We start from the raw sequence: 24486 nt of genomic DNA, 5'->3' as shown, positions 1-24486 counted from the left end.
AAAGTAACAAATACCAAAAATATGGCAAATAAAAACCATGTTAGTATAGCTCTGTGAAGTACAGCCAAACCCATTTGCACTGGCGCGTTTTACTCATATTTGGACGCATATAATTATTATTGTGTAAGTAAGTAATGCTTTCATATATCAATTTTTTATGATATAATATAATGAACTCGAATCGTGGAAACTTTATACTTTCGGTGCATTAATACAGTCAATAAAGTTGATAATTTCACATATCAAGAAATATAACACACCGCCAGTTATTGTTTATAATGTTTCATTCATTTCAGTTGCAGCGAAAAATTAAAATTGAAACGCAAAATTTAAAAAAAAATGGCTAAAAATAAAATTGCAATAGATAATAAATATTATAATAACTGATGAACAATTAAATTAGATATATATTCAGCATATATAATATTAATTACTAAATTGTCTTCATATAGAATAAAAAAAAAAAACTTTGTGAATATGGAGTGAAATGAAATGAGTTTAGGTTTAGCAGTATGACTCATTTTACGCCTAGCTTGGGGAGATATTGTCAGCTGTTGTTTGATTGATGTCAAAATTAAACAAGTTAAAAATATCAGAAATGAAATGTGTATGATTTATATCAAGTTGTAGTTGAATTTCTATCGTTAAGAAATTATTATCAAACTATTTTTTTCATCACTCAACTAATTGCTTTAATGATTTAGGTCATGCCAGCTAAGTCTGAAGTAAGTTTCTTTATGACACATTATTAAAAATACTTTTCTAATACATTTTCTATATACGAGTAAAATATATGTCCCGCAACTTTTAGAAGTTATTTTGTTATAAAAATTGTTCTATGAAAATAAATATCCGTATGTCATAGATATTTGTACTATGCATCTGTTTGGATATTGCACCTATATATATTTGGAACTAACTTCTTATTATCAGAGATTTATAATCTTGTTCTGAGTGAAATTTGAGCATTTGTAATGAATTGGCATATCTACTTAAATGAAATAAAAAGCGCACTAATTTTATTCTTTCCCAACATAAGATTCGGGAATTCTTTTTCATTTAAAATTTAATCTTTAATTAACGATCTTACTATCTGTAAATTAGCTGTTTCAAATTTTTTTTATCTGATAAACAATATTTTCTCTTACACCTTTTTTTTTTTTTTTTTTGTCAGGGTAATGTTAAAGTAGCTTATGGTGCATTATATTAATGATTCACATATTTTACAAGCAAAAAGTTATTTTGTTTTCTTTGATATTGTATTGAAATTAGAAAAAATATTCCTGTTAATGTATAATGGTCTGTTTAAAAATAATATATTAAAATATGAAATTGCTGTCTGAGACAACACACATTATATATTGTCTGTACTACCTTAATATTTTTTATTTTTAAATTACTAATAAGAATTCTCTGCTCTAAATGCTCTGGATAAATCTTCATTGCTATGTGAAAGTTTTGAAAATTGCATATGCATTAAACATATTACCTTATTTATGTTCTGTTAGTATTATTATTAATAAAAATGTCTTTATCATGCATTTAATACTTACAATTCTTCAGATTTCATCTTGTTAAATTTTTTGATATATTCCATATATTATTAATTATATTGAAAGAGCCCAGAGAAAAGGTTTTTGGGTGAAAATAAGTCATTGAAATATAATTTTTTAAATTCATTTTCACTAAATAAGGCATTATTTGATTTTGTGCAATAAAACATCCATTGTATTTATCAGAATCACTGATTGAATTATAACACTGAATTAATTATATACTTATATATTTATTATAAGATGAACTTGGATAACTGAAATGTGGAATTGTTGGATTTAAAATTAAGTAGACAAAAGCTATTTTTGAATTAAATTTTGGTTGTTGAAAACTCATTCGGAAATGATATATGCATTTTTTAATTGTTTCATTTTAAGCATACTAAGCAATATACTTCTTTGCATGTATGTGTTTAGTATATTTATGAATGTTGCTGAATAATTTTCAGTTTAAATTGTAAATTGAAAAGTTGCTTATAATCACTCTAGTGATATATTGATATTGGTTTCCTTTCATATTTTAAAATAAGATTTGATTTCTTTATAAATAAAAAGAAAAGATCTGTTTCCAGAATAGTTTATTTTATAATATAATATACTTTATTTTAAATTGTTTTTGAAAAGACCTTTTTTGGGGATTTAAGTTTAACATCTAAAAAATACTTCCTTTTTTATATATAACTACTATCCTGGTTAATTAAGCACTTATAATTTTGTGTACAGCTTTACATATTGCTTGTATTTCTTTATTATTCTGATTCATTCGTGTTTTATAGGATAGTTGATTTTCTTATTGAAATAAACTCATGCAGTGATAAGTAATTTTCATTTGCATTTAAATGAAGCTGTTAAATTCTTATTGATAAAATGTCAACAAATACATACAAAATGTATTGGAAATATTTTCACATTTTTAATTAATTATTTTGTTTAAAATCATCACATAGCAAAATTATGGAGAAAAAGTTCCTTATTTCTAATTGTATACACCTGAAGACAGTATATATTATAAAATTCCTGTTATTGTGTTTATTTATTTTTTATGTATAGAGTTGCATTTCATATTAGGGATGTAGATTATCTATACAAATAAATCTTTTCTTAGGATAAAAATATATGAAAGAAAGCATTTATACTTCTATTTTTTGTGTTTAAAAATGTTGTTTGATGAAGCCATTTGCAGGAAGTGTGCAAAACTCATTTAAAGCAATTGGATTGGTGGGTGTTTCAGCACACTCAGGTTTTTTAGTTTTTTTCTGATTGTGGATTCAAATACAAGATATACTTTGAGCAACAATTTTATGTATGCCTTCTCCATGACTTTGTGATAATGTGACATTGAAATGTACATAATTATGGTGACTATGTTTACCTTCTGATTGTAGACACTTCAAATTCTTTGGAGTGAATATTAATAATAAAATCTAGAAGAAAAGCTATTTTTAAAAAATACACTAATAGAAATTAATGAATCGCATGTTGTTCTTCATAAAACAATCTAAAAGTAAATAGAAAAAGATAACATTTCTTTTACGGAAAAAGTTCCTTTAAAAATATAATGTAACATCATGAAATAGCAAGCCTAATAAAAATAACAACAGAAAAGCTATTAAAAATATTACTACAATTTAAGACCTGAATGCAGGATGGAAATCTCCAATTTTTTTTACCTTAATAAGCATGAAGTCTCCTTCAGTAAAAGAATGAAATAGCCTCATAAGATAGTAGCACATTATTGCCTATAAGTTAACATACCTTTATCCCTGAATGTTGTTGACTGCTCACTAGTTCAGCAGTGACTTCAAAACATTTTACTTTTATACTGAGTTGCAAAAACAGCTAGTTGCATGAAATTATTGGTCAACAATGTGTTAAAGAGAGGGATGTATGCTAGCATTTATTTTGAGACTAAAATAAAGCATGTTTTTCTTTATTTTCTGAAATTTTGTGTTGAATTAGTTTCAGTTGGTGGTTAAAATCTATCTTTTCATTATTAATATTAAATATATAAAACTATAACTTTTAATAATATTTACAAATAAAAATCAACATTCACATGGCTTAGAGCCAGATCCAACTGACACATCCTCTAGGGAATAGTTTTAGCTTAATCTGACCAAAACATCCTCTCAGGATGAGGAAACAGTTTTATTTGTGATGCAACTCTTTCTTCTAAGAGAAAATCATATTTTAAAATTCGAATTGTCCAATTCCGGCCTTAAAGTTTCCAAAACCGATAAATACAGTTATAAAGGCATTCTTTTAAATTTTCATTTATTTATTTTAGCTAAAATACAACATTTTATTGATTAAACAGTATAATTTTATATATATTTAGTATTCAGATTGTTATGTAGAGATGATATATTTGAATTTTTTTAAAAAAACCCATAAACAGTTTATAATCCTGTCTTATGCTGTTAATCCCTAAATTAATTTGAAACTTAAACTTCTGTAAAAATTTTTTCAATGTTAAAAGTACTAAGAGTTGGATAATTGAAATAAACTCTTATAACTAAAAAAAAAGTTTAAAGGGAAATATTGGGAAATCAGTACAAAATGCAAAGCCATCAAAAATCTTTTTATGTATAAATTTTAAAAGATTTTTAAAATATGAAAAATTGGAAATTACTGAATTTTATTGAAATTATACCAAAAGGTGGTGAAATTCAATTAGCGACACTTTGACTTAAAAATCTGGTTGATATGTAGTGTATGCTAATTGAAAACTGTTTAGGAATAAATATTGACGTGAGACAATAAATAAATAAATAAATAAAAAAAACCCCATGGAATGAGCTTGGTTTAGCCATAGAAGTGAAAGCTGAACTGTTTTGAAATGAGGACATAGGTTATGAATGAACTAAGAAGTTACAATGAAAAAGAGTGTTTGCTCTTCGAACAAGACTTTTTTAGTTTGTAATTATTACTTCTTTTTTGCTGATTGTTTAGGGTAAATATGATTGTTAGCTTCTGATAAGTAAATTTTTATTACTGTTATAAACTTGTATGTAAAGTACAGCCAACAATTATTATAAATTGCAGTTAATTATTATAATACCTACAATAATCGAATGGGGTAAGCTGAATTTGGCTGAGAAACTTCAGTTGGAAAGTTGTGAATTCTATCTTCAGTCTGTTCTCTTATCCAACTTTACTCACAGATGCTAGACCATTATGTATTTTAGTGATGAATTGCTTATTTGGGTCTAGTGAGCAGTTATCCTCTAAGCAAAATACAAACAATAACAAAGGTCCAATTCTTCTTGAAACTCATTACCTTCATGTGCTGGAGCTGAAGTTAGATTTATATGTCAGGTAATTCAAGGTCATGTTGACCAACTATTATTCTCCTCCATTATCATGCGTCTTTGACTAACTATGTTAAACACAGCACAATCATTGTTTATATATTGGTTTTTGATATTCTATAGTAAAGAATAGATTATTTATGTCAGCTAATAATTTCTTTAGATAATATATAAAATAATTGATATTTTATACTTTTCTTGGACATTTTATATGATGCCATCTGAGAAGCAGACGAAGTATGAAATACATCGCCCGTTTATTTCGAATGTCATGTGTCCAGGCACGCTACTTTTAACTCTCATATCAGGCTTAGAAGTTGCTACACTTTGGTGCATTTTCAACGGACGAAAGTGTAGCATTTTTTAAATAAATGCTTTATCGAGACCGTTTTTCATACTTTTCCTAAATATTATTTACCATTTTCAGTTAATTAATCACCGTGTCTAGTAATTATTTCAATGCTAGAGGAATGTATATAACATGTTTAAATATTCAAATGTTCATATTTAAAATTAAAAAAAAAATGTTCGTCATTCCATGTAATACTGACATTTTTGTGTTGCTGTTGACGTAATAATACTTACTATATTACTCATAAATTATAGCGTAATTACTTATTTTACGTTTTTTTTAAACAGAACAATTAAATTTGTTACTCATTTTTTAAAAAATATATCTTTTTGGATGGTGATAACAAGTACTCTGGAAAGCTCATTATTGTGCATTACGAAATGAGTCACCTGCACTCTTCGGAAGATATCACTTTCTCTGTACGTGATTAGCTTTTAATTTCTTCTCTAAATTTAATTCCAAATTAAATTTTAAAGCACCTCTTCCCCCCCCCCCCTTAACGAAAACTAAACAATTCAGATTTTCATCCATGGTAATCGCTGTTGTTCAAGTGCTGAGAACATATTGGAATCTGGAAAAGATGTTGCATTTACAAATCCATATTTTCCGAATATCAGGATATTTCGAGACTATGTAAAAAAAAAAAAAAGCTTTCTCTTTCAATTTTTGCAGATGTCCGGTAACAACATGCAATAAGCAGAATGCTACTTAATGCGTACTTAAAATCGATTCAGGAATGTTAGAAAATGCATTTTTTTTAATTGATAGGACTCTTGTATTTAACGATAAAAGAATCAATAGTATTTGTAATCTCTACTGATAACAAAGATGTCGGTCTCTATAGGTCATTTCTTTTTCCGCGATAACTTCCAAAAATATTACAACAAACATTTTTTACATTAACGTAAAATTAAAAGAAAGGAAAAATCTTTTTGATTATTCCATTTTTTTTTTAATTTTTAATAACATTTTGTAAAAATATTTTATGCGCATTTTACAACAAAATATTTTAATGTTCTACTGAGCTGAAATCGTTTTCATGGTGGTTGTTTATATTTCATCCTAATTTAATTTTCTCATTGATAATGACGAAGATGTAAAGATTCTGTTTATTTCACTTCATAGCTTAGTAGAATTCGATATAAGGTATGCTTATAATAAAATTTTGTGATATTTTGCAATTAAGTTTTTAAAATTCAGAACTAAGTATTGTTGAAAATTTTGAAAGTTTATTTTAAATATTGCTGTCCGTTCCCATAATATAACAGAACGTACATAGGCAGAAATTTAACGAAACACGTAGCACAATGAACAAAGCGGAGAAATGAATGAACATTGTACGAATTATATGCCTATCAAAAGTTGAGGTTTGTAAACTGTTTGATGAGAAACCCATTAAGGTATAGTTATGCAAACTGTTTAATTGAATTTTTGTAGCAGCTATTAATTTCGGCGAACCAACTGGTCATCAAAAGCGGCTAGTAAAATATAAGATCGAAAAGTTTTGTTATTTCCTTTTTATTTATTTTTCTACAATTTTACTTTACCTCTTTCACTGAGCAAAAAAAAAAAAAAAAAAAAAAAATTCTTATCGAAGTGCGAGACCTATGAGATAAATGGGTGATTGTTTTGCATTGCTCTGGGTAGATCTCAAACATTAAAATCCTGCTTTATTACTTTGTTTTGTAGACATTTCAAAGTAAGATATTAGCCGGCAGTTCGGAACTCTGCTTTTGTTTGCACGCTAAATTATTAAAAATGAAGCGGATGTACTAGTTTAAAGTGGGAAATTGTTTCGGTAAATTTCTTAAGTTCTCACGGATGTGAAAATAAATATCTGTTCTATTTTATCTTTGCTCAAAATGAAGAAAATACGTTTTCACTTTTTGATATTTCGTGGGCAGTAAAAGTTTTAATAAAAAATGAAAGTAGGCAGACGATTTATTTTAAAATTTAACTAAAAAAATTAATCGCATTCATGTTGTTGTGCTTTGCAATTAAAATTAAAGTTAATTGGGTAATGTTAACCAATATTTAGGTCAGTGGCTGGGCGAATACAAAAAGCATGTTTTTTGAAAATTATTCTAGGTACCAATCTGCGAAATTTGATAAAAGTTTCTCTTCCCAACAATTGAAATCTGCAAACTTTATTTAAAATTGAATTGGAAGCGTTAAAGCGTTTTCTTTGTTTTCCAATATGAAAAAAGCCCCATCAAAAGTCGTTTGAAAATTTTATTGAGATAAATTTTTTAAATTAAATTAAATTTATTTAGAAAAGTATCCTTTGTTACGTATTAGTGCATAGATTGCGCATCTATTTGAAATTCTTACTATGGAATACATTAATAACAATTTTAAAATATAGTGTAACTGATTTTATTAGGATGATCGGAATAACCTGTTATCTGGTTAATGAACGAAAAAAAAATATTTCTTATGTAGGAAAAACGAAATTTGTTTATAACATATTAATATAGTGATTGTAAAAGCATTTTTTACTTGTGTATTTTCAATCTGTATTAGAATATCACTGCTTTACTTATTTATTATTTAAAAAGATCCCCCCCCCCCATCCTCAAAGCGATTCAAGTAACTGGAGCTTCGACAGTAGAAGTTCTATAGTATTATAATCGTGCTGTTTGGGATATCTTCAGTCCGCCACAAAGGAGTAAACAAGCATTTTGTGAGCATGCTCTGTTAACTGTCACTTCGTCAAACTGTGAAGAGAGCGGCGCCTGACCTTGCACTCACAGCTTTTGGCGCTTTTTCCGTTCTTAATGCTCGCCAATATTGTTCTTTTGGTCAGAATATTCTTCAACACTCGCCCAGGAAGCGAATGTTTTCTCTTAACCATAATATCGCGGTGTCCGAAGGAGGTTCGCCCTCTGTAGTGGTAATCTGTCGGAACTCTCCGTATTTCACGTTTCGGTTCGTTGACCTACGGAAACTGGAATCGATTGAATGCTGTATTAATATTATTTGTATGTAATTGTGGATTTGTTTACGAAATTTGATTTTTAAGTGGTTCAAGATGCACTGCTCCGTAGCATATAAGAGGTGAGTAGATTTGATTAATAACCGAAGGATATGCTTCCGCATCGGGATTGCCATCTGACAGCTGATCACTAGAATCGCGTCTAGACTGCTGTGCAGAGCTTCGTATCACGCTTGTGTTTGTCGGTCAAGCACCTTTTTCTGGAATTCCGGGGATAAAATTATTTTCCATTGATTCATTTTGTGTTCTCAGCACACAGTATTGCTTGTTATTATAAATGATTTCACGTGAATTGTGCACCTCCACCTACGTTTTCTGATACCAATTGCTACTTTCTCATGTACAAGGAGAAAGCATTGCAATCGATCTCCACGTTGAATACTTCTTTAAATTCGGAGGAAAAAAAACAGCAAATTTGCAGGTAATTGTGTCAAATGCTAAGCGAAGTCTGTCTGTCATTCCATCTGTATTCCATTCGAACACAATATATCAAACACGTGAAACGCCAGATGTATTAAACTATATGTATAGATTCATAATTAAATTGTAGATGCAATGAAATTTTGGACCCAGCGCGACAAAAAGTAAATTTGTCGATGTGCATTTTTGTAAACACTTGAATTTGAATACGCAATGATTTATAGAAGTGATATATATATATATTTGCAGTCTGCAACACAATCTATGAATTATTAGATTCTTACGCTGATAAAGGAAACACTTCAAATCCGTAATAGCTTTTCTTCATCACGAAGTACAAACTACGCCATAGTGTATTAATAAACGAGAAATTCGAAGGGAGAACACTTCCGTCAATTTTTTTTGTTTACAGTTGCATTGACGGGTGTATATTATCTTTTCACTGACTTGTTTACTTTTTTATCGTTAAAAAAACATAGTAAAATCATTGAATTTCCTTTGGTTGAAGATTGTTTATTTAATTTTAATCAAACTTTTTTTGGAATCGCATTTAAAAGAAGAGAATCGAAGCCTACTTACTTATGATGTGCAATAAAAAGTTTTGTGATGTTTTATTTTGCATCAGAATACCCTAATTTACAAACTGAAAAGATATTGAAAATATCTACTTTAATTTTTTCTTTATATTATTTTAAACGCAATAATAATTTATAGATATAAACACATTTTAAACTTGTTTGAAAAACTGAAATTCGTTTCATTTTTATTAACTTAGTAATTTGAAACAGCTTTGGGAAAAATCACTAGTTTTTCCGGTACAAATTAGATCATGATGGTTTAGATTGAATGTATTTCTTACGTTTTCATGTGCATAATATGCCAAGTAAAAATTTGTCAAAAAGTTATTCGATCGTGAAATCTTGATGACTTTCAGAATTCTAAACCACAAATTTGTAACTGATTTTAAATTTGTTTGCCCCTCTGAAATATTCAACGAGTTACAGACTATGAGATTTGTTATTTACACTTTGCAGATGTCTTAAATTTTGAACAAAATCCTTATTAGAAGCGCTGGTCATGTGAACATTTGGAAGTCAACAATATAAATAGCTAGACAGAGGAAATTAAGCATATATACATTGATCATAGATATTGTAGATTAATCAAATCCATTCAAGGGTTTTGCTATCTGTTCGTATTCTCCGGCACGAATGAAGGGGTCATGGTGGCCTCGTGGTAAGGCCTCGGAACCGGGGGTCTTCAAGTTCGAGGCCCGATTCCACCGAAGAACCATCGTGTAAGCGGATCTGATGCACGCTAAATTTGTCGGGGCCAAACTTCCTCCAGCTGGTGTGGTGCTGGAGTTTGGAGAGGGGCTCATTCTGACCGCGGTGCAAAATTACGAGTTCCGTTCCAAAATAGCCCTAGTATTGCTTTAAAACGTGACTTGAATATAACTAAACTGGCATTAAAGAAATTCTGTGTGCGATCTTCAAAACAATCAAATAGGTGGAAAGGAGGGTGCTCGATTTCCTTCCTGGCAAAAAGCGCGACATCTTTTGCTGGTATTTGCAAAAGGAATTTGTATTTATCGTTTGACTATTCAGTACAGCGCTAATCTATACTTATAATAAAGCTCAGTGTGTGTGTGTGTGTGTGTTGGCGCTCTACAGGCCAGGTCATTTGACCTACAGCTATCAAATTTGGTACATGTATACCTTAGAGGTCGGGAATGTGCACCTGGGGTCCCTTTTTTTGAAATTTTAATTAGAATTTTAATTATTAATTAAAAACTAACTTTCCTGCCAAAAAAATCTTCCATTTTTCCCACCGCCAACTTTTCCGCCAAAAAAATCTTCCATTTTCCCCGTCGCCAAATAAGTAAGGCATCAGTTGTTTTTTTCTCCCAGCAGTAATTAGGCTAGGGTTAACATTTTTCGACGGATTATTTCAAACGATTCTGTTTATTTTCTTAATGTTTTATGCATTTAAAATTAAACATTGTTAATTAATCCATGTTTCAGATTCATTCTGAAGTACTTTTGAATTAAAATAACACAGAATAAAGGAAATTAAAAATGTCTAATCTGAATAGCGTTACCCCAACTGGCGTAGAAAAATTTACGCATTTGCGTTAACGTAACTGGCGAAGAAAATCCGCGCATGCGCATTGTTCTGATTGTTGGCATGACAACCAACGGACGATTTAAATTATTTTTAGGTTAGTTGCATGCTTTTGTAAGTAAAATGTATTTATGTTAGTTATATATTTTTTGTATATGCTTATAGTTTTAAGTACATCGTTTTTTAAGTAGTTTTTTTTAAACCTGTTTTCGACCGATTATTTTAAACGATTCATTTTATTTTCTTACTGTTTGATGCATTTAAAATTAAACATTGTTAATGAATCGATCTGTTCACGATGAATCTGAGAAATTTTTGTTGACAAATTCTTGAGATATTACATAAATTAAGAAAGATATTCTTTAGTGTACATAAAGTTTAAACGCTCAGTGACTCTATTATCAGTAATCATATTATTAAAAAAAATGCTTTGTTTCAGTAAAAAATATTATTATATTAATTGCAGATTAATCATTTACACTTTAATTTAAAGCATAATTTCTACGAGGGGTAACAGAAAATTAGAGATATATATATATCACGTTATAACTGAAGGCCTTTATAATATTATGAGCGAATTATATGACTATCAAAATTTGAAATTTTAAAATATTTTTCTGAAGAATCTATTAAAGTTGGAATTGCGTAAAATTTTTAATGGTACAACCGGAGTTTTATCCCCTGCTTGGCGAAATTTTTAAGAATCGCAAACAGCGGCCATGCGAAATGTTCAAAAGCAAAGAAGCAGATGTTCAATTATAGTGCATAATAAAGATTGCCAGCTTTGGTGCGTTATCGCAACTTGGCGAAGAAGGGGGTTAAACTCCGGTTCAACCTATTTAATTATTAAAATTTAAACGAACATTAAGATTGGTTAACCGGCTGGTCGCCAAAGGCGGCTAGTTTCTAAAAAAGTCATTTTTTAACTTTCTCCATTACTATATGCAACATATATGGCTAATATAAAAATTGTTTTTAGCAAAACAATTTTGATATTGCAAACAGCATGTTATTAGCAAAACAGATGGTTACATTTAAAATGTAAGTACTTACTACATATAAATATTGACTTTTTATTATAAGAAACTACTGTTAATGTTTCAGTTTAAGCGATCAATTTTTTGTTATGCGCGACGAGAGTTTTTTTTTCTTTATACTTACTCCTAATCGAAAATGGATTAATACTATTGGTTTTAAGCACTACTTGAGGCAGAAAAGTTCTTTTTTGTGAAGGAATGTCGGAATCGGGGGAAGGTGGATTTGTTATATGAGAATTTAATATTGCAGTCAATTTTTTAATTTTTTTATCCCTTTCCGATTTTTATTTAGACCCGTTTCTCCTGATGAGTTTCATGTACAAAGAAATCCTTTAAAAATTAATAAAAAGTAAAAAATATGAGCATTTTCTAATAACTTTATTATTATCTAATAATTTTCTTTTCTTCAAGTAGATGAAATATAAAAAAGGGAGGGGGGTAGGAAATTGGATTCGTCAAAAAGATTCGACTCCGAGCTTTTGATGAATATATAATTTTGAATATGTGATCTGAATAACTCATGATCGCACAACTAAATGAACGAAATTTTATGTGGTCTTAACGCCAAAATTGTAGATTTCTGTCAAATAGTGAACGAAATCCACGGAGAAAGCCCTCTCCCCCCTTTTTTCTCTTTTCTTTTGCATATGAACGCAGTGGCATATTCAAAACATATGACTTGGGTGTATGCATTTTTGCATATTTAATCGCCAAAATTGTAGTTCTTGTCTTTTCATATATATATATTTCACCAGCAAGGTTTGTGAATTATATTTAATGCAGTTTTTATCAATAAATGTTCTGATGAATTACAGAATTTAAAAAATATATACAGACTCTCATTTCTCTGCGTTTTATTTAATAAAATATTCTTGAGATACTAATGAAAAAAAATCATCACTTTTGTTTTAAAAACTGATTTGGGTTATAAAAATCTGAATACCATCGTTTTATAAAAACGTACAACTTTAGACCTCTCTAGTGATCGCTTCATGGAAAATGTCTTTCAGTGCCTGGAGTTTTGCTAACGTTGATTAGCCCAAGATAATGAAATTGTTGATTGCTTTAAAATAATATTCAAAGCTACATATTTCGATCAGATTTGGTCGGAGAAGTTCGAAAAGTTTTTGTGAACTAAAGTGTCAGAATATTTTATTGAATATCATTTTATAGGATCAAAGGGTTCCGTAATTTTTCCAGAACTACATTTATTGACTAAAACAAAATAAATATTATTTGTTATTTAAATTTTTTTGAAATTAAAACTAGAAATTGAATTAATAAATCAGAAGTTTTTATAGAATAATACTTTGATATATTGCATAAATTATAAAAAATATGTAGCACACAACCCATTTGTCAATGTTGATTTCAGTGTTGAACGATTCTCTTTTCTGTAGTCATAATGGTAAAAAAAAAAAAAGTTTGTTTTAACAACAGTAAAAAAATTTTTTAGTATATGGTTTTAAGGTTTAGTAATTTTCGTTTCAATTTAAAGTTCAAATTTTATGGGAACTGATAGAAAATTAGAGATACTTTCGTATAATGAATAGAAAGCTTTAGCTTCTGAAAGTGTGAGTAATATGGCAGTCAAATTTTGAAGCTTAAAATATTTTGTTGAAGAAACTATTGAGGAACCAAATTATGTAAAATATTTAATTGGAACCTTTAGCGACCATCAATCGCGATGAACCGGGTGGTTTTCAATGGCGGATAGCAAGAAATAAAATTAAATGCAATTAAAAATATCTTTTCAAGGCTAGACAAGCAGTTTCACGTTTTATTTGTTTTTTTTTATAAGACAAGCATTGGTTTCGTTTTGTACAATTTTTTAACGTATTTTGAATAAGAATTTTTATAATTTATTTTTATTTTTTAAAAAATATTTTTATTTTAGAGGAATGAATGTCTTTTAAATTATAGTTTCATCATGACCTTTTTTTCATACTTTGTTTAAAAAGTAATTGTCATTCTATAGAAAGCCTAGATATTTTATATATGTCTGATTCGAGAAAATTCTCCTATTTCATACTTTGCCTAAAATTGCCAGGTGTTCTATTAAAGGCTCAAGTATAATATGGAATGCCGACTTTAATAATGTATATAATTGAATACGATGTTTGAAAGACACAACTAGCTCTAGAGTATTGGATTCTTTTGTGTTCATTATATCCCAGGTTGAACACTGTGTCAAATTTTTGAAGAACTCGGAAGAGGTCAAATGCATCTCATTTTCCTACATTTCTAAATCATTCATTGCATTTCTAAATCATCGCATCCCAAAGAATGTATAGGTTGGCATTATGATGTCGAATTTCACTCAAGATTTTATGGGAATAAATAGCATTGACGTTTGATCACATGCCAACTTTCATCCGTCTATTTAGTTTTATGTTCAGACAGATCAGTATACCCTAAATTGGATTGTTATTCCGACTCCAGGAGGTCCAAAATATAAAGATCTACTAAAATTTTGAAGCCATATTTTTCGATGATAAGTCTTTATGTACGAAAAATAAACACGCACCATTCGATAGTGCATTTCCGTTTTCTGTCCTCTGCAAATATCAGTCCTATCAGCAATTCACAATCGCTGCCTTCTTTGAATTGTACTGATAACTGAAACTCGATAAGATAATGTCAGATGAATGTTATCGCTTCCGAAGTAAATTAAATTCGGTAGGTTGAAATTGTACCCGTAAGTTTTGGATTAGTAGTCACCAAAAAGTGATTCCGACATTCTTCACTATTCTACCTATTTGCAGTATGACAACCTTTTTTTTTATTACGGTTTTCATACCGCTGTCTAATGCGCTTAATATTTTGGATTGAAGGTGATGGCTAGGTCTTCGGGGGAGACAGGCTGGAGTGCTTCAGGTTTGAAATCCGATGTCATTGAAAATCCATTGCGTGCACTAAATTTGATGTCATATATCGAACGTTTCCTCGTTGGTATGGCGCAAAAATTTGTAAAAACTAAACCAACTCGGATAATTTACCCGGACGCATTTCAGGTTCCTTATCTAATTGAGGTTCAGAATTCAAAAGTCCATCATACTGAGGTTCAAAATAGCTCTAGTGTTACTTATATACGGAGCGTTAGTATAACTAAAACTAAATTATATTTGAAATGAATCAAAATTCTCTCAGGTATAAAAAAAAAACAGCACTATTCAAACCATAGAATAATGCGGAATCTATAGTTTGAGCTGAATAATAGTATAATCGTCTGTAGACCGAATTTTTATTTTTGAAATTAGCATCTCAGTGAATTTTGATGACTTTGTTTTTAAATCGGAGTTTAAATTTAGGATTTAATCGAACCTAGAAAAATTTGATCCGTAAATTCCGTGAGATGTTTGATACAGAATACAACGAAAATATTCTCAGTGTAATGTGATACGGGGTAAGTGCTTGAGAGACATTTCAGCTTCACTGTATTGAGTCCACATTGTTATGGCAGATGCAGTTTCTGAGTTCATTATGGAAACTTTTAAATCACGAGGAAAAAAAATCGACAAATTCATTGAACTAAGAATTCAGATATTTAGCAGATCTGTAGAGATCATAGGTGTATGTAGATAATTGTGGCTATTATTAGACACATGAATTTTTTTTTCTTGCTAAGCTGATTTCATTTCAGTGTTAATTTACAATGTTATCCAATTATGTACCATGTTTCCTTCAGGTGAGTGTGCATTAAGCTACTGCCAATAAGAAGCGTGCATAGAAAACGTCATATTGAAACCGTCTCATGGGGACAACTACTTGCAGTTGTCTGGCCTTCTTTTAGGTTTACATTACGGGCTTAATGTAAACTGACGGTGTGGTCTAATGACCTTACCTATATCGAATTTCTTCTTGGGAGTGAAAATTCATTACGATAAACGATTTTACGACCTCGTATTTCGTCAGACCTTGAGCGGTCATTGTGCAGCTCGTGTCTTGTGTTGTAAAGACGAATCTACTCTTTTTAAACATTGCAGAAAAGCGGACGATTGTCTGGAAGCGTGTCCTTGGAAAGAAACTCGATTCAAAAAGCAATGACTATTTTTAAAATTATTCAGGCAATTGCTCTAAGACAAAACCCTCATCTACGGTCCGAAACACCGTAATGTGATAATGCAATGAGTAGTCTCGCCTCATGCATCGAGTTGCTGAGTTTTTAATTTTAAATCTGCAATAAAGTGAAAGTATTAATTGATTCAAAATGCAAAAATCACTTAAATATGCTTCAATATATGAAAGACCTTTATATTATCATTGGAATTAAAATGATAAATGCCCAAATAGGATGCCATATAATAAGAAAGGTAAGTAATAATCATAGGTCAAGGAGTTAAGCGTGATTCGTTTGCCCAGAACGAATTAGGTGCTGGATTGCATTCTATGAATTAACGTATTGCGCATGTCCAGAAATGAATGCTTTTTGTTGCAAGGGAGAACAATTGTGTTTTAAAAAATTCATTAATGCCTATTTCTTAAATTAAACCTTAATTAAAATTACAGCAAATATATAATAAAAGTGTGTTTTTAAGGAAATTACTCAATATGGTGGTAATTATTCGATGCTTTATACTTTGAATATAAACAACGGAGGAAAATTCCAGGATGAAATATTATTAATAATAATAATAATAATGATTTGAATTTCATTGCTATAATGAATTGTTATTAAATACGCTTAAATGATCTCTAAAAATTTATTCTAGTGTAAAATTGTGAGAATTCAATACCGTAAGAGAAAAATCATTCTGAATTTTAGGATAGTGCACGAAAATTTTCTTTTGTGCTTTAATATTTTTAAAAGCTATAAAAAACAATAAAAATTCCATCCCAGTTCCGTTTATTATCACTTTCTCGTATACGAAAGTAGTACAAGAAGAAAGTATTTTTATTACAAAAACTTCGATCTCGAGCTTTTGACGAATCATCTCATTTCGGACCCCTCCCCTCCGAATCCTAAAAACGTATTTTTGGAATTATGTCTGTGTGAGTTACAGATGAAATTTGGTATGCGGTCTTTGCTCAAAATTTGTAGAGTTTTTGGCAAATTCTGAGCGAAATTCGCTCCGTGGAAGTCCGGCTGTCCGAATATAAGTTAAGACAATAACATCAAAATGAAAACTAGATGGGTAACATTTGGTACATAGATTTGACATTAAAAGTGGAAATGCATATTAAATTTGGAACCATATCGATCAAGGAATTAACTCTATTGGTTTGTGTTTTCACAAGCATGTAAACACGGTATCTCAAAAACGCAGTCACTTTGATATGTGATATTTGATATTCGATTTTGTTACTAAAATTGCAGTTTTGCGTCAATTTTTGATTTCAATCAGTCGAGAAAAAAAAAAAAAGTGTTCAAAATGCGTGTTTAATTTCCTGTCCCTTGTCTTAATCACATCTCAGCGATTAATCGCCAAAAAATCGCGTGGTTATAAGCTCTTTCGTAACTATTATTCATCCATGCCATTCGTTTAATAATACCCAAGTACATTTATTAGAGAATATATGAGAAAATTTCGGAGTGACCACTTCGTTGATTTAGTTGAAATGTCTCTACTGTATTCTGGTTCGCCTTCTTTCGAATTTTTTGTGCAAAATTTGATTGCTACAAGCTCAAATGTCTGCACATTGTGTTTTGAGGAATTATTTTTTTCTCCACACAATTTGCAGAACGAATACTTGGCAATACGCATTATGTCAGAGGAATTTTGATACGTTTGTCCGATTACCCTTTGTAGTGGGATGGTTTGCAGTAGCCAGACCAGGGTTGGAGAGCACGGTGTAGACGGTGATACAGCTTTGAAATCCGGTTTCAGAAGTAGTAAACTAGAATGAAAAGAGAAACGATCCCTAAAGAAAATGATTCCAGTGTCTCGCCTGCAACAGCTTTCTTTTGTGTTTTCATTCCAACCTACGCGGAAAGGATTAGCGCTCTTTTGGATTGGGAAATATGGAGCGGGACAAAATCCATTAGCTTATTTTTTTTTTATTTTTTTTTTGAGTGTTACACTTTCATTCCAAATAGATGGTGCGTTTCTCACGCATTCAACCAGTTTTGCCTGAGCACGTTGGCAACTCCGATTGGGTGATATTGGTTTACTTTAAAATTGCATGTCTTTTGAAATTCGCTGCCCATTTTTTCCTCCTCCTCATCTTAAGGAGAGGTGAAGGGGGGGGGGACCATTGCAACAGAAAGTAGTCGGGAACCAGCCGAGCATAACATCATCTAGTGGCCTACAAGACAGATTCATGTTCGTGATGTCTGTTTATTTTTGCATACGGACGCTTCGTTGTAGGAACAATTTTAGCTTTTTATATGGGAAATTCCACTTAGAAGTAATTATAATATTTTTCTTTAAGGTCTCACGGAGATTCATTGCTGAACTTCACTGAATTGAAGGAATAATTCTGTACAAGTTATGCCCATTTAATGAAATCTACTAATTCTATGTTTCTACCGTCGCCTCTCTATTAAGGCTCGCCAGGAGTGCTCTTCCCGAAACTCACGCATACTGTATAATAAAAGTCTCTCCCCCCCCCCCCCCAACATAAGATTATGGACCTTGGACAAAGCCGTGAACGATACCAGTGTTGACATTTTTATTTTGCGAATCCCACACAAGAATTGCACACTCTCGTAAGCAAATAAATGGCATTTGTATATTAAATGCATACCGTAGGCGAGCAATAATTACGAAATATCGTACTTTTTGTCTTGAAATTAGCAGGGATTTTTTTTAAGGGGGGGGGATGTACGATTAATCGTTGACAGACGGTTAATATTCCAGTACTAGCATATCTGAATTTGTATTTTGGACACTTTTTTTCCTTCTGATTAACAACAAAATTTGTCATAGATTTTCATATGTTTTCATAACAAGTGTAAACAAAGGTATAGTGTTCTTCGGACAAAAGTATAGCATTGCTGATTTTTTTTAAAATTTGTAATAAATCCAAAATAAAGCAGAATTAAGTTTAGCATTCGCAACAGAATGATGAACTTACATGCGAAGCCAATAAAAGATTAATATTGTAATTCGATTCAAGGTTTACAACACTCTTCCCTATGTGTTCCATTATTTTCTGCGAAAAATAAAGTAGCATATTTTCAAGGGAGTGACAGATTTGCTGCCCTGATTCTGTAGGCAACTAAACACATGTTGATTATGTATCTTGCACGATTGCTAGCTGCTTGTAATGCCGTATGTTACAGTGTAAATTAAACTATTTTCGTGTGCATCTTTTCAAATAAATTTAGAATTATGCAAATTGTCTTTCGATTACGAGTGCCTGTCTAATTTCTATCTGGATATTTTTTTGCTTCAAAGAATTGTTTCCGAATTGTAGGTTTTTGCTTCAGTTTGATTTAAAAATTAAAGTTTAGTTTTTAAAAAAGACAAAATTTTGTTTAGTACCCCTTTTTTCAACTAATATAAGATCTTATTGATGAATAAGTTATCATTGCATAAGCTGTTTTTTTTTTTTTTTTTATTGACATCAGGAATAGTGTACTCAAGTCAAAAATACATTGGTTGCCCAAAATTTAATTTGTATAGAAGATTAAAACTTTGCCATGTATCAAACTTAATCTGGATTATTCTTGCCAAACGTTGTATGAATTCATGGATAGTTCTATGTAGTCTTTTCCAAGAATCTGTAAATTTAATAATGTTTTTGTATTTATTATAGAAAATGGTTTATTCTGACATCAAATATTGTTTTACGAAGTGTTGTTGTAAATGTGTTTTCCTCATTAAACTGTTCTATTTTCTGGTCCACTTCCCTGAATATTTCAACTACTAAGAAAGAAGGACATCATTTTTTTTTAGGGAGTGAAATATTGAATATGCGAAAATTTCTCTCGGGTTTACTGGTTAATAGTTGTATTCAATTGCGAAATTTGTCTTTAAACTGTTCCACGAAAATTCAGAAGTCTGAATGTGTCAGTTTTCATTTGAACTGAGGAAGAGATATATTTCTAAGGATGACTTTAGAATTTTGAGAAAAGTACAGCCATCTTGTTAAGTCGTGGTGTTGTTAAGCCTCTTTTCTTCCATTAGTCATGCTCGGGGGTTGAGAACATTGAATTGAAGCACTTCACCCATTCTCTCACAAATTGACCTTTTGAAAAAAGTAACTGATTAAAAAATTTAGAAGAAAGGTGTGTGCACTTTTTAGAAAACCCAGAATTAGTGTCGAAACCCATAACGTAGAGGTGGTGGTGGGGGGCGGTTAGACCTTTCTTCGAATTGGGTAAGCCCTCAAATAAAGACTTTATCTTTCTATTTATAGTTTTGTAATAATTTTCTTCTTATTGGAACTCTTGAGTTGATCTCGGGGATTTTTGTCAAGGGCGAAGTATTTTACTCTGTAGCTGTAACCTTAAACACATTAACTGGCTACGTACTTCAGTGAATTCCAACTTCCTCTAGTGATAAAAAATTGCATTGTTTTGCATGCAATGGAAAGAATTTCGTACTATTTTCTTTCTAGCTCTTTTTACTTTCTCGTGCATGATGTTATAGAAAGAGGAAATATTGTAACCGTCAAAAAATTCAACCTCGAAATTTCGACAAATCTTCATGTTTCAGACTTAATTGAGTTCGAATAGCATTTTGGGAAATTATGTATATCTAACGAGATAACTTAAAAAAAAAAAAAAAAAAAAAAAAAAAACTTTTTGAAATAGGCGGATGAAACTTGATGTTTGGTTTTTAAAATTCGACAGAAATCTACAAATTTAGTATAAAGATCTAATGACAGGAAATTTGTCTGAATGCAAATGAACAGAATAATTACAAAACGCAAACAGCTAAGTATTCAAAATTTATCATGCATTTTTAGCATCTAATGTATAGATTCGAATTAATTTTGGAACCAAATCCGTCAAAAGATTGATCATTATGACTTCAAACGGGATAAGAATCACAAAAGTGGAACGGCTTGATAAATTAAATTGGGTTGCCGATTTTCTTATTAAAATTGTAGTTCTGTCCCAAATTTTGATTTCAATTGGTAAAAAAATATAGGCATTTAAAATGAAATGCGTACTTGTTTTCTTGCAATATTACAAAGTATAAAATGCGTGTACATGCGCAAAAAGTAAAAATCTGAGTCTTCATTCATGGTATTCTGCTTTTTCCAACGTCCACATTATTCTTTTTTCTTTGCAGAATGGAAGGATGCGACACCTTTGTTAGGAAGTAGACAAGAAAATGTCAGGGAAACCATTCCCACTTTTTTTACTAAACGATAAAAGCGAGGGAAAGATCTTTTCCTAAAGTTGGAACTATCTTTATATAACTTCTTTTGATAAAATATTTTGTTATATCTTCATTTACAGTAAAGATAATGTATGTGTGTGTTGGCGCTCTGCAGACTTGACCATTTGACCTAGAGCTACCACATATATACTTTGGAGAATGGAAATGTGTAGCTCAGAGCGATTTTAAGTTTATAAGCAAGTTTATCATATTCGTTTCCTGATATTTTATGCTCTTTCCCTTGCTCTTTTCCCTTCATAACGCAGTGTTGATAATTGTTGGGAATATATTCCAATTATCGATCATTTTTTAAAACTTATTTAGGAATATATTGATTGAACGGTTTCTCAGCATACAAACAGGGGAAAAAAAAAATGAAATTTTTGTTGGTTGTGATAGCCGAGGAGGAAAAAACATCTCCTTAACAGGGCAAATTTAGATATAGATTTCATGAATATTGTTTTAGCATTGAAATGTGTTAAATAGAAAATAGCATACGATAGATAACATTTAAAGTTCCGATTTCTTTCGTCAATTATAAATATTCTTTTTTGTTTTATAGGCTTTGATTGCACAGAGGCAAGAATCGTTGTGGTGTGTGGAGGAGCTGAAGACTGTGCAAATGACAGTCTGACATGGAAGGGTCTTCGTTAAAACCTCATGAAGAAGACTCGTTGTCTAAGCGACTTCGTCTGTCTCTGGACGTGGGTGTCCACGGCCACGCTGGTTCAACTTATACGAAATTGAAACAAAACTCTACTTCTCACCACCGTAATCACAGTTTGGATTTTCGCTTGACCAACGGTGTGCAGCAACAAACTCACCACCGAAACCGCAGTTTGGACTCTGTTCTTCAACAAATTCCAGAAAGTGGCTCTTCCCACTACCACCAACCGCTCCATTGCCAGATAACTAAACTCCATGACGCCAGTAGTGACAGTGTCTCCCTCTCTCTGGACACCCCTCTTTCGTCTGCCAGTCCATCTTGCATTAACCCTGTCCGTGACAATACGGACAGGACTAGTTTAGCATCCGATGACAGTGGAATCTTCAACTCGGACGATGGGGAACGCCAGCAGCGGTTAGTGACGGACTCTGTTCAGAGCTGCCTGTCCCAACATTCCTTGTCTTGCGAAATGCCCAGAAACACGGACTTGTCCGAAGAAACGGTGGATGAATCTGTGAGCGAAGGACTCTCCAATTTGAGTGAATCCAAATCTGAAGTGGTGATGTTTCCTAAGCCTCCACCCAAAGAATCGCTCTTGCTTCGTCTGTTTGAGTCTACGTTGTTCGATATGTCCATAGCCATTACTTATCTCTTCAACTCGAAAGAGCCTGGAGTTCAAACATATCTAGGTGAGTGCCCATCTTGCCTCATTTCAGTTTTTATCATGTCTGTGATCTCAGCATTACTAAAACGTCATATAACATTTTCGCCTTTCACTGCTGAACGGATGCTGATGAGCACATTTACCTGGTGGCCAAAATATAGTTGGTGTTCGATTATTACCATTTTCAGTTTACATGCTGTTCGGATTTATGAAAAAGGTGCAGGAATAGTTCACCAACTGCAATATGCAATTGGCTCACAACTTTTTTTTGAAAGAGAATGAATAGGTCTTTTTATTTCTTAAATTCCCCTATAACATTATATTCTAAAATTATATGGCAAATAGGCGGACACGAAATCAGAGCAGTTCCTTCAGTCGAGGTATTACTGGATTCTGCATAACTCTTCTGTTCGTCTTTTGGATTATGCTGATATGTTAATTTTCAGTTGAAGCATTTGATGGGTTTACTCGTCTTTGAAATACTGAGAGAGATTAAGAAAGATTTACTTCGGTTTTTAAATTTCTTTATCTTTAGAAACTTTCGGAAAAATTATTTGTTACTGCCGGTGTTTTTTGCTGTCCTTTGATTCGCAGACAATATTTGTTACATTGAATGTTTGTTATGCATTTCATAACTTGATACTCACGATTCTCTCAAAGTATTTTTAAACACTAAATTATGCTATATATTAAAGCCGAGTTATCTTAATAAACTGGCATTGTTCTGTTTATTGTGTAAATACTCCTACCTTATGGAGTGAAGTCCCGTGATTCCGTGTCATTAAAAATGTAATTGTTCTGGCTGTGCATATTCTAATAGCATGTTCTCTTTTGCTGCTCTGGAATTCATTTTGTTAATCATGCAAATTGTAAATATACTAAATGGAATCTTTTTCTTTCTTTAGATTTCTAATATTATTCTATTTAAATATTTGAAGAAACAATTAAAATCGTTTCAATTTCATTGTAACCTATAACATTGTAAATATATTAATGAAAATTATAGAATTTTTTTGAAAAAAGTTGTAAAAATTCAGAAAAATTGTGCGACAAATAAATTGGTGATATCATTAAAAGGCTAATTCTTTGATGACTAAGTAATTAAAAAACACATTTAAAACTCTTATATTTTTGGAAGTTTTTGTGCGCTTAGTACTTAATTAGCTAAATTTATAATTAAAATTCCCCTTCCTCCCCTCTTCCCACATTTCTGAGGTTCATATTAAGGTGAGGGAGGAATCCATTTTTCGTGTCTTGAATTTTAATAGGGATCAAAATTTGCGTCTTTCCACTACGAAAAATTTTTGAAAAAAGAAAAAATCATACGTTTCGTGTGTATATTTACGAGACTTAATAAAATGACGACAGCTATTGTTCGTTTCAATATCCTGAGACCACCGAAATTCAGTTTATTGTTAAATGCAAAAATATCATTTTCTTTCTCACCCCTATTTTGTTGAATTAAACCCATCCTAACACATGTGCAAAAGCGCGGAAGGTTTTAAAATCCGTTGTTAAATATTAGCTATGCGTATCTATGAAGGATGTTTATGTAATATAAAACCTAATATCAAGATCATGAAATTCGAAGATGAATGTCTATCGTACTTCTGAAAATGAACATGGATTTGCACAGAAGTTTGAAAATCATTTATCAATCAAGTATTTAATGAGTGAAGAGCGTTTGGAGGGCGGGGAAGTGAGTCGATCACCATTCATTTCACACATGTAAGGAATCAATATCCCGTAAATTGATACTACACAATATTGATATCATTCTGCATATGATAAATATTGCAAAGTATAATTCAAAATTTGAGCTGCAGCCTGTTTTTGCTTTGACAACTGGCATTGTTTGCTTAATGGATTGATCACTATAGTAGTCAGTTTTATCATAGGTAATTTCTTTGAATAGCAAAATATGATTTAAATCTTTCCGACAGTATTGAACCACATTTAAAGAATTTACTGCCAAAGAAACAAAACTGATAAACTTCAAGTACATTTCTAATGATTAAGGGGGGGGGGACCTCCATAATCATTGATTGCATCATTGATCTTTTTGCTGTTATGTATATTGTCACGGAG

The 24486-nt window shown here is 31.1% G+C and overlaps 1 protein-coding gene across 2 annotated transcripts in view; it reads left to right on the top strand.

Moving 5' to 3' along the window:
• The first annotated feature begins 520 nt into the window (after positions 1-520).
• Positions 521-24486, top strand: part of LOC129971422 (phosphatidylinositol 4-kinase beta-like) — a 66227-nt gene continuing 42261 nt past the window's right edge. The window contains exons 1-2 of one of the 2 annotated variants that reach the window (XM_056085176.1): positions 521-725; positions 21630-22423. In XM_056085176.1, coding sequence (XP_055941151.1) covers positions 21703-22423 — 721 coding nt within the window. In that variant the 5' untranslated portion in view covers positions 521-725; positions 21630-21702. Of the gene's footprint in view, positions 726-8071; positions 8274-21629; positions 22424-24486 lie in introns of those variants that run through there. The other variant, XM_056085177.1, reaches the window with a different exon arrangement.

Source organism: Argiope bruennichi, chromosome 6, assembly GCF_947563725.1.
Source record: "Argiope bruennichi chromosome 6, qqArgBrue1.1, whole genome shotgun sequence".
NCBI classification, from domain to species: Eukaryota; Metazoa; Arthropoda; class Arachnida; order Araneae; family Araneidae; genus Argiope; species Argiope bruennichi.
The sequence above is the reverse complement of the archived record's forward strand: the minus strand, read 5'-3'. Positions and strand labels throughout refer to the sequence as shown.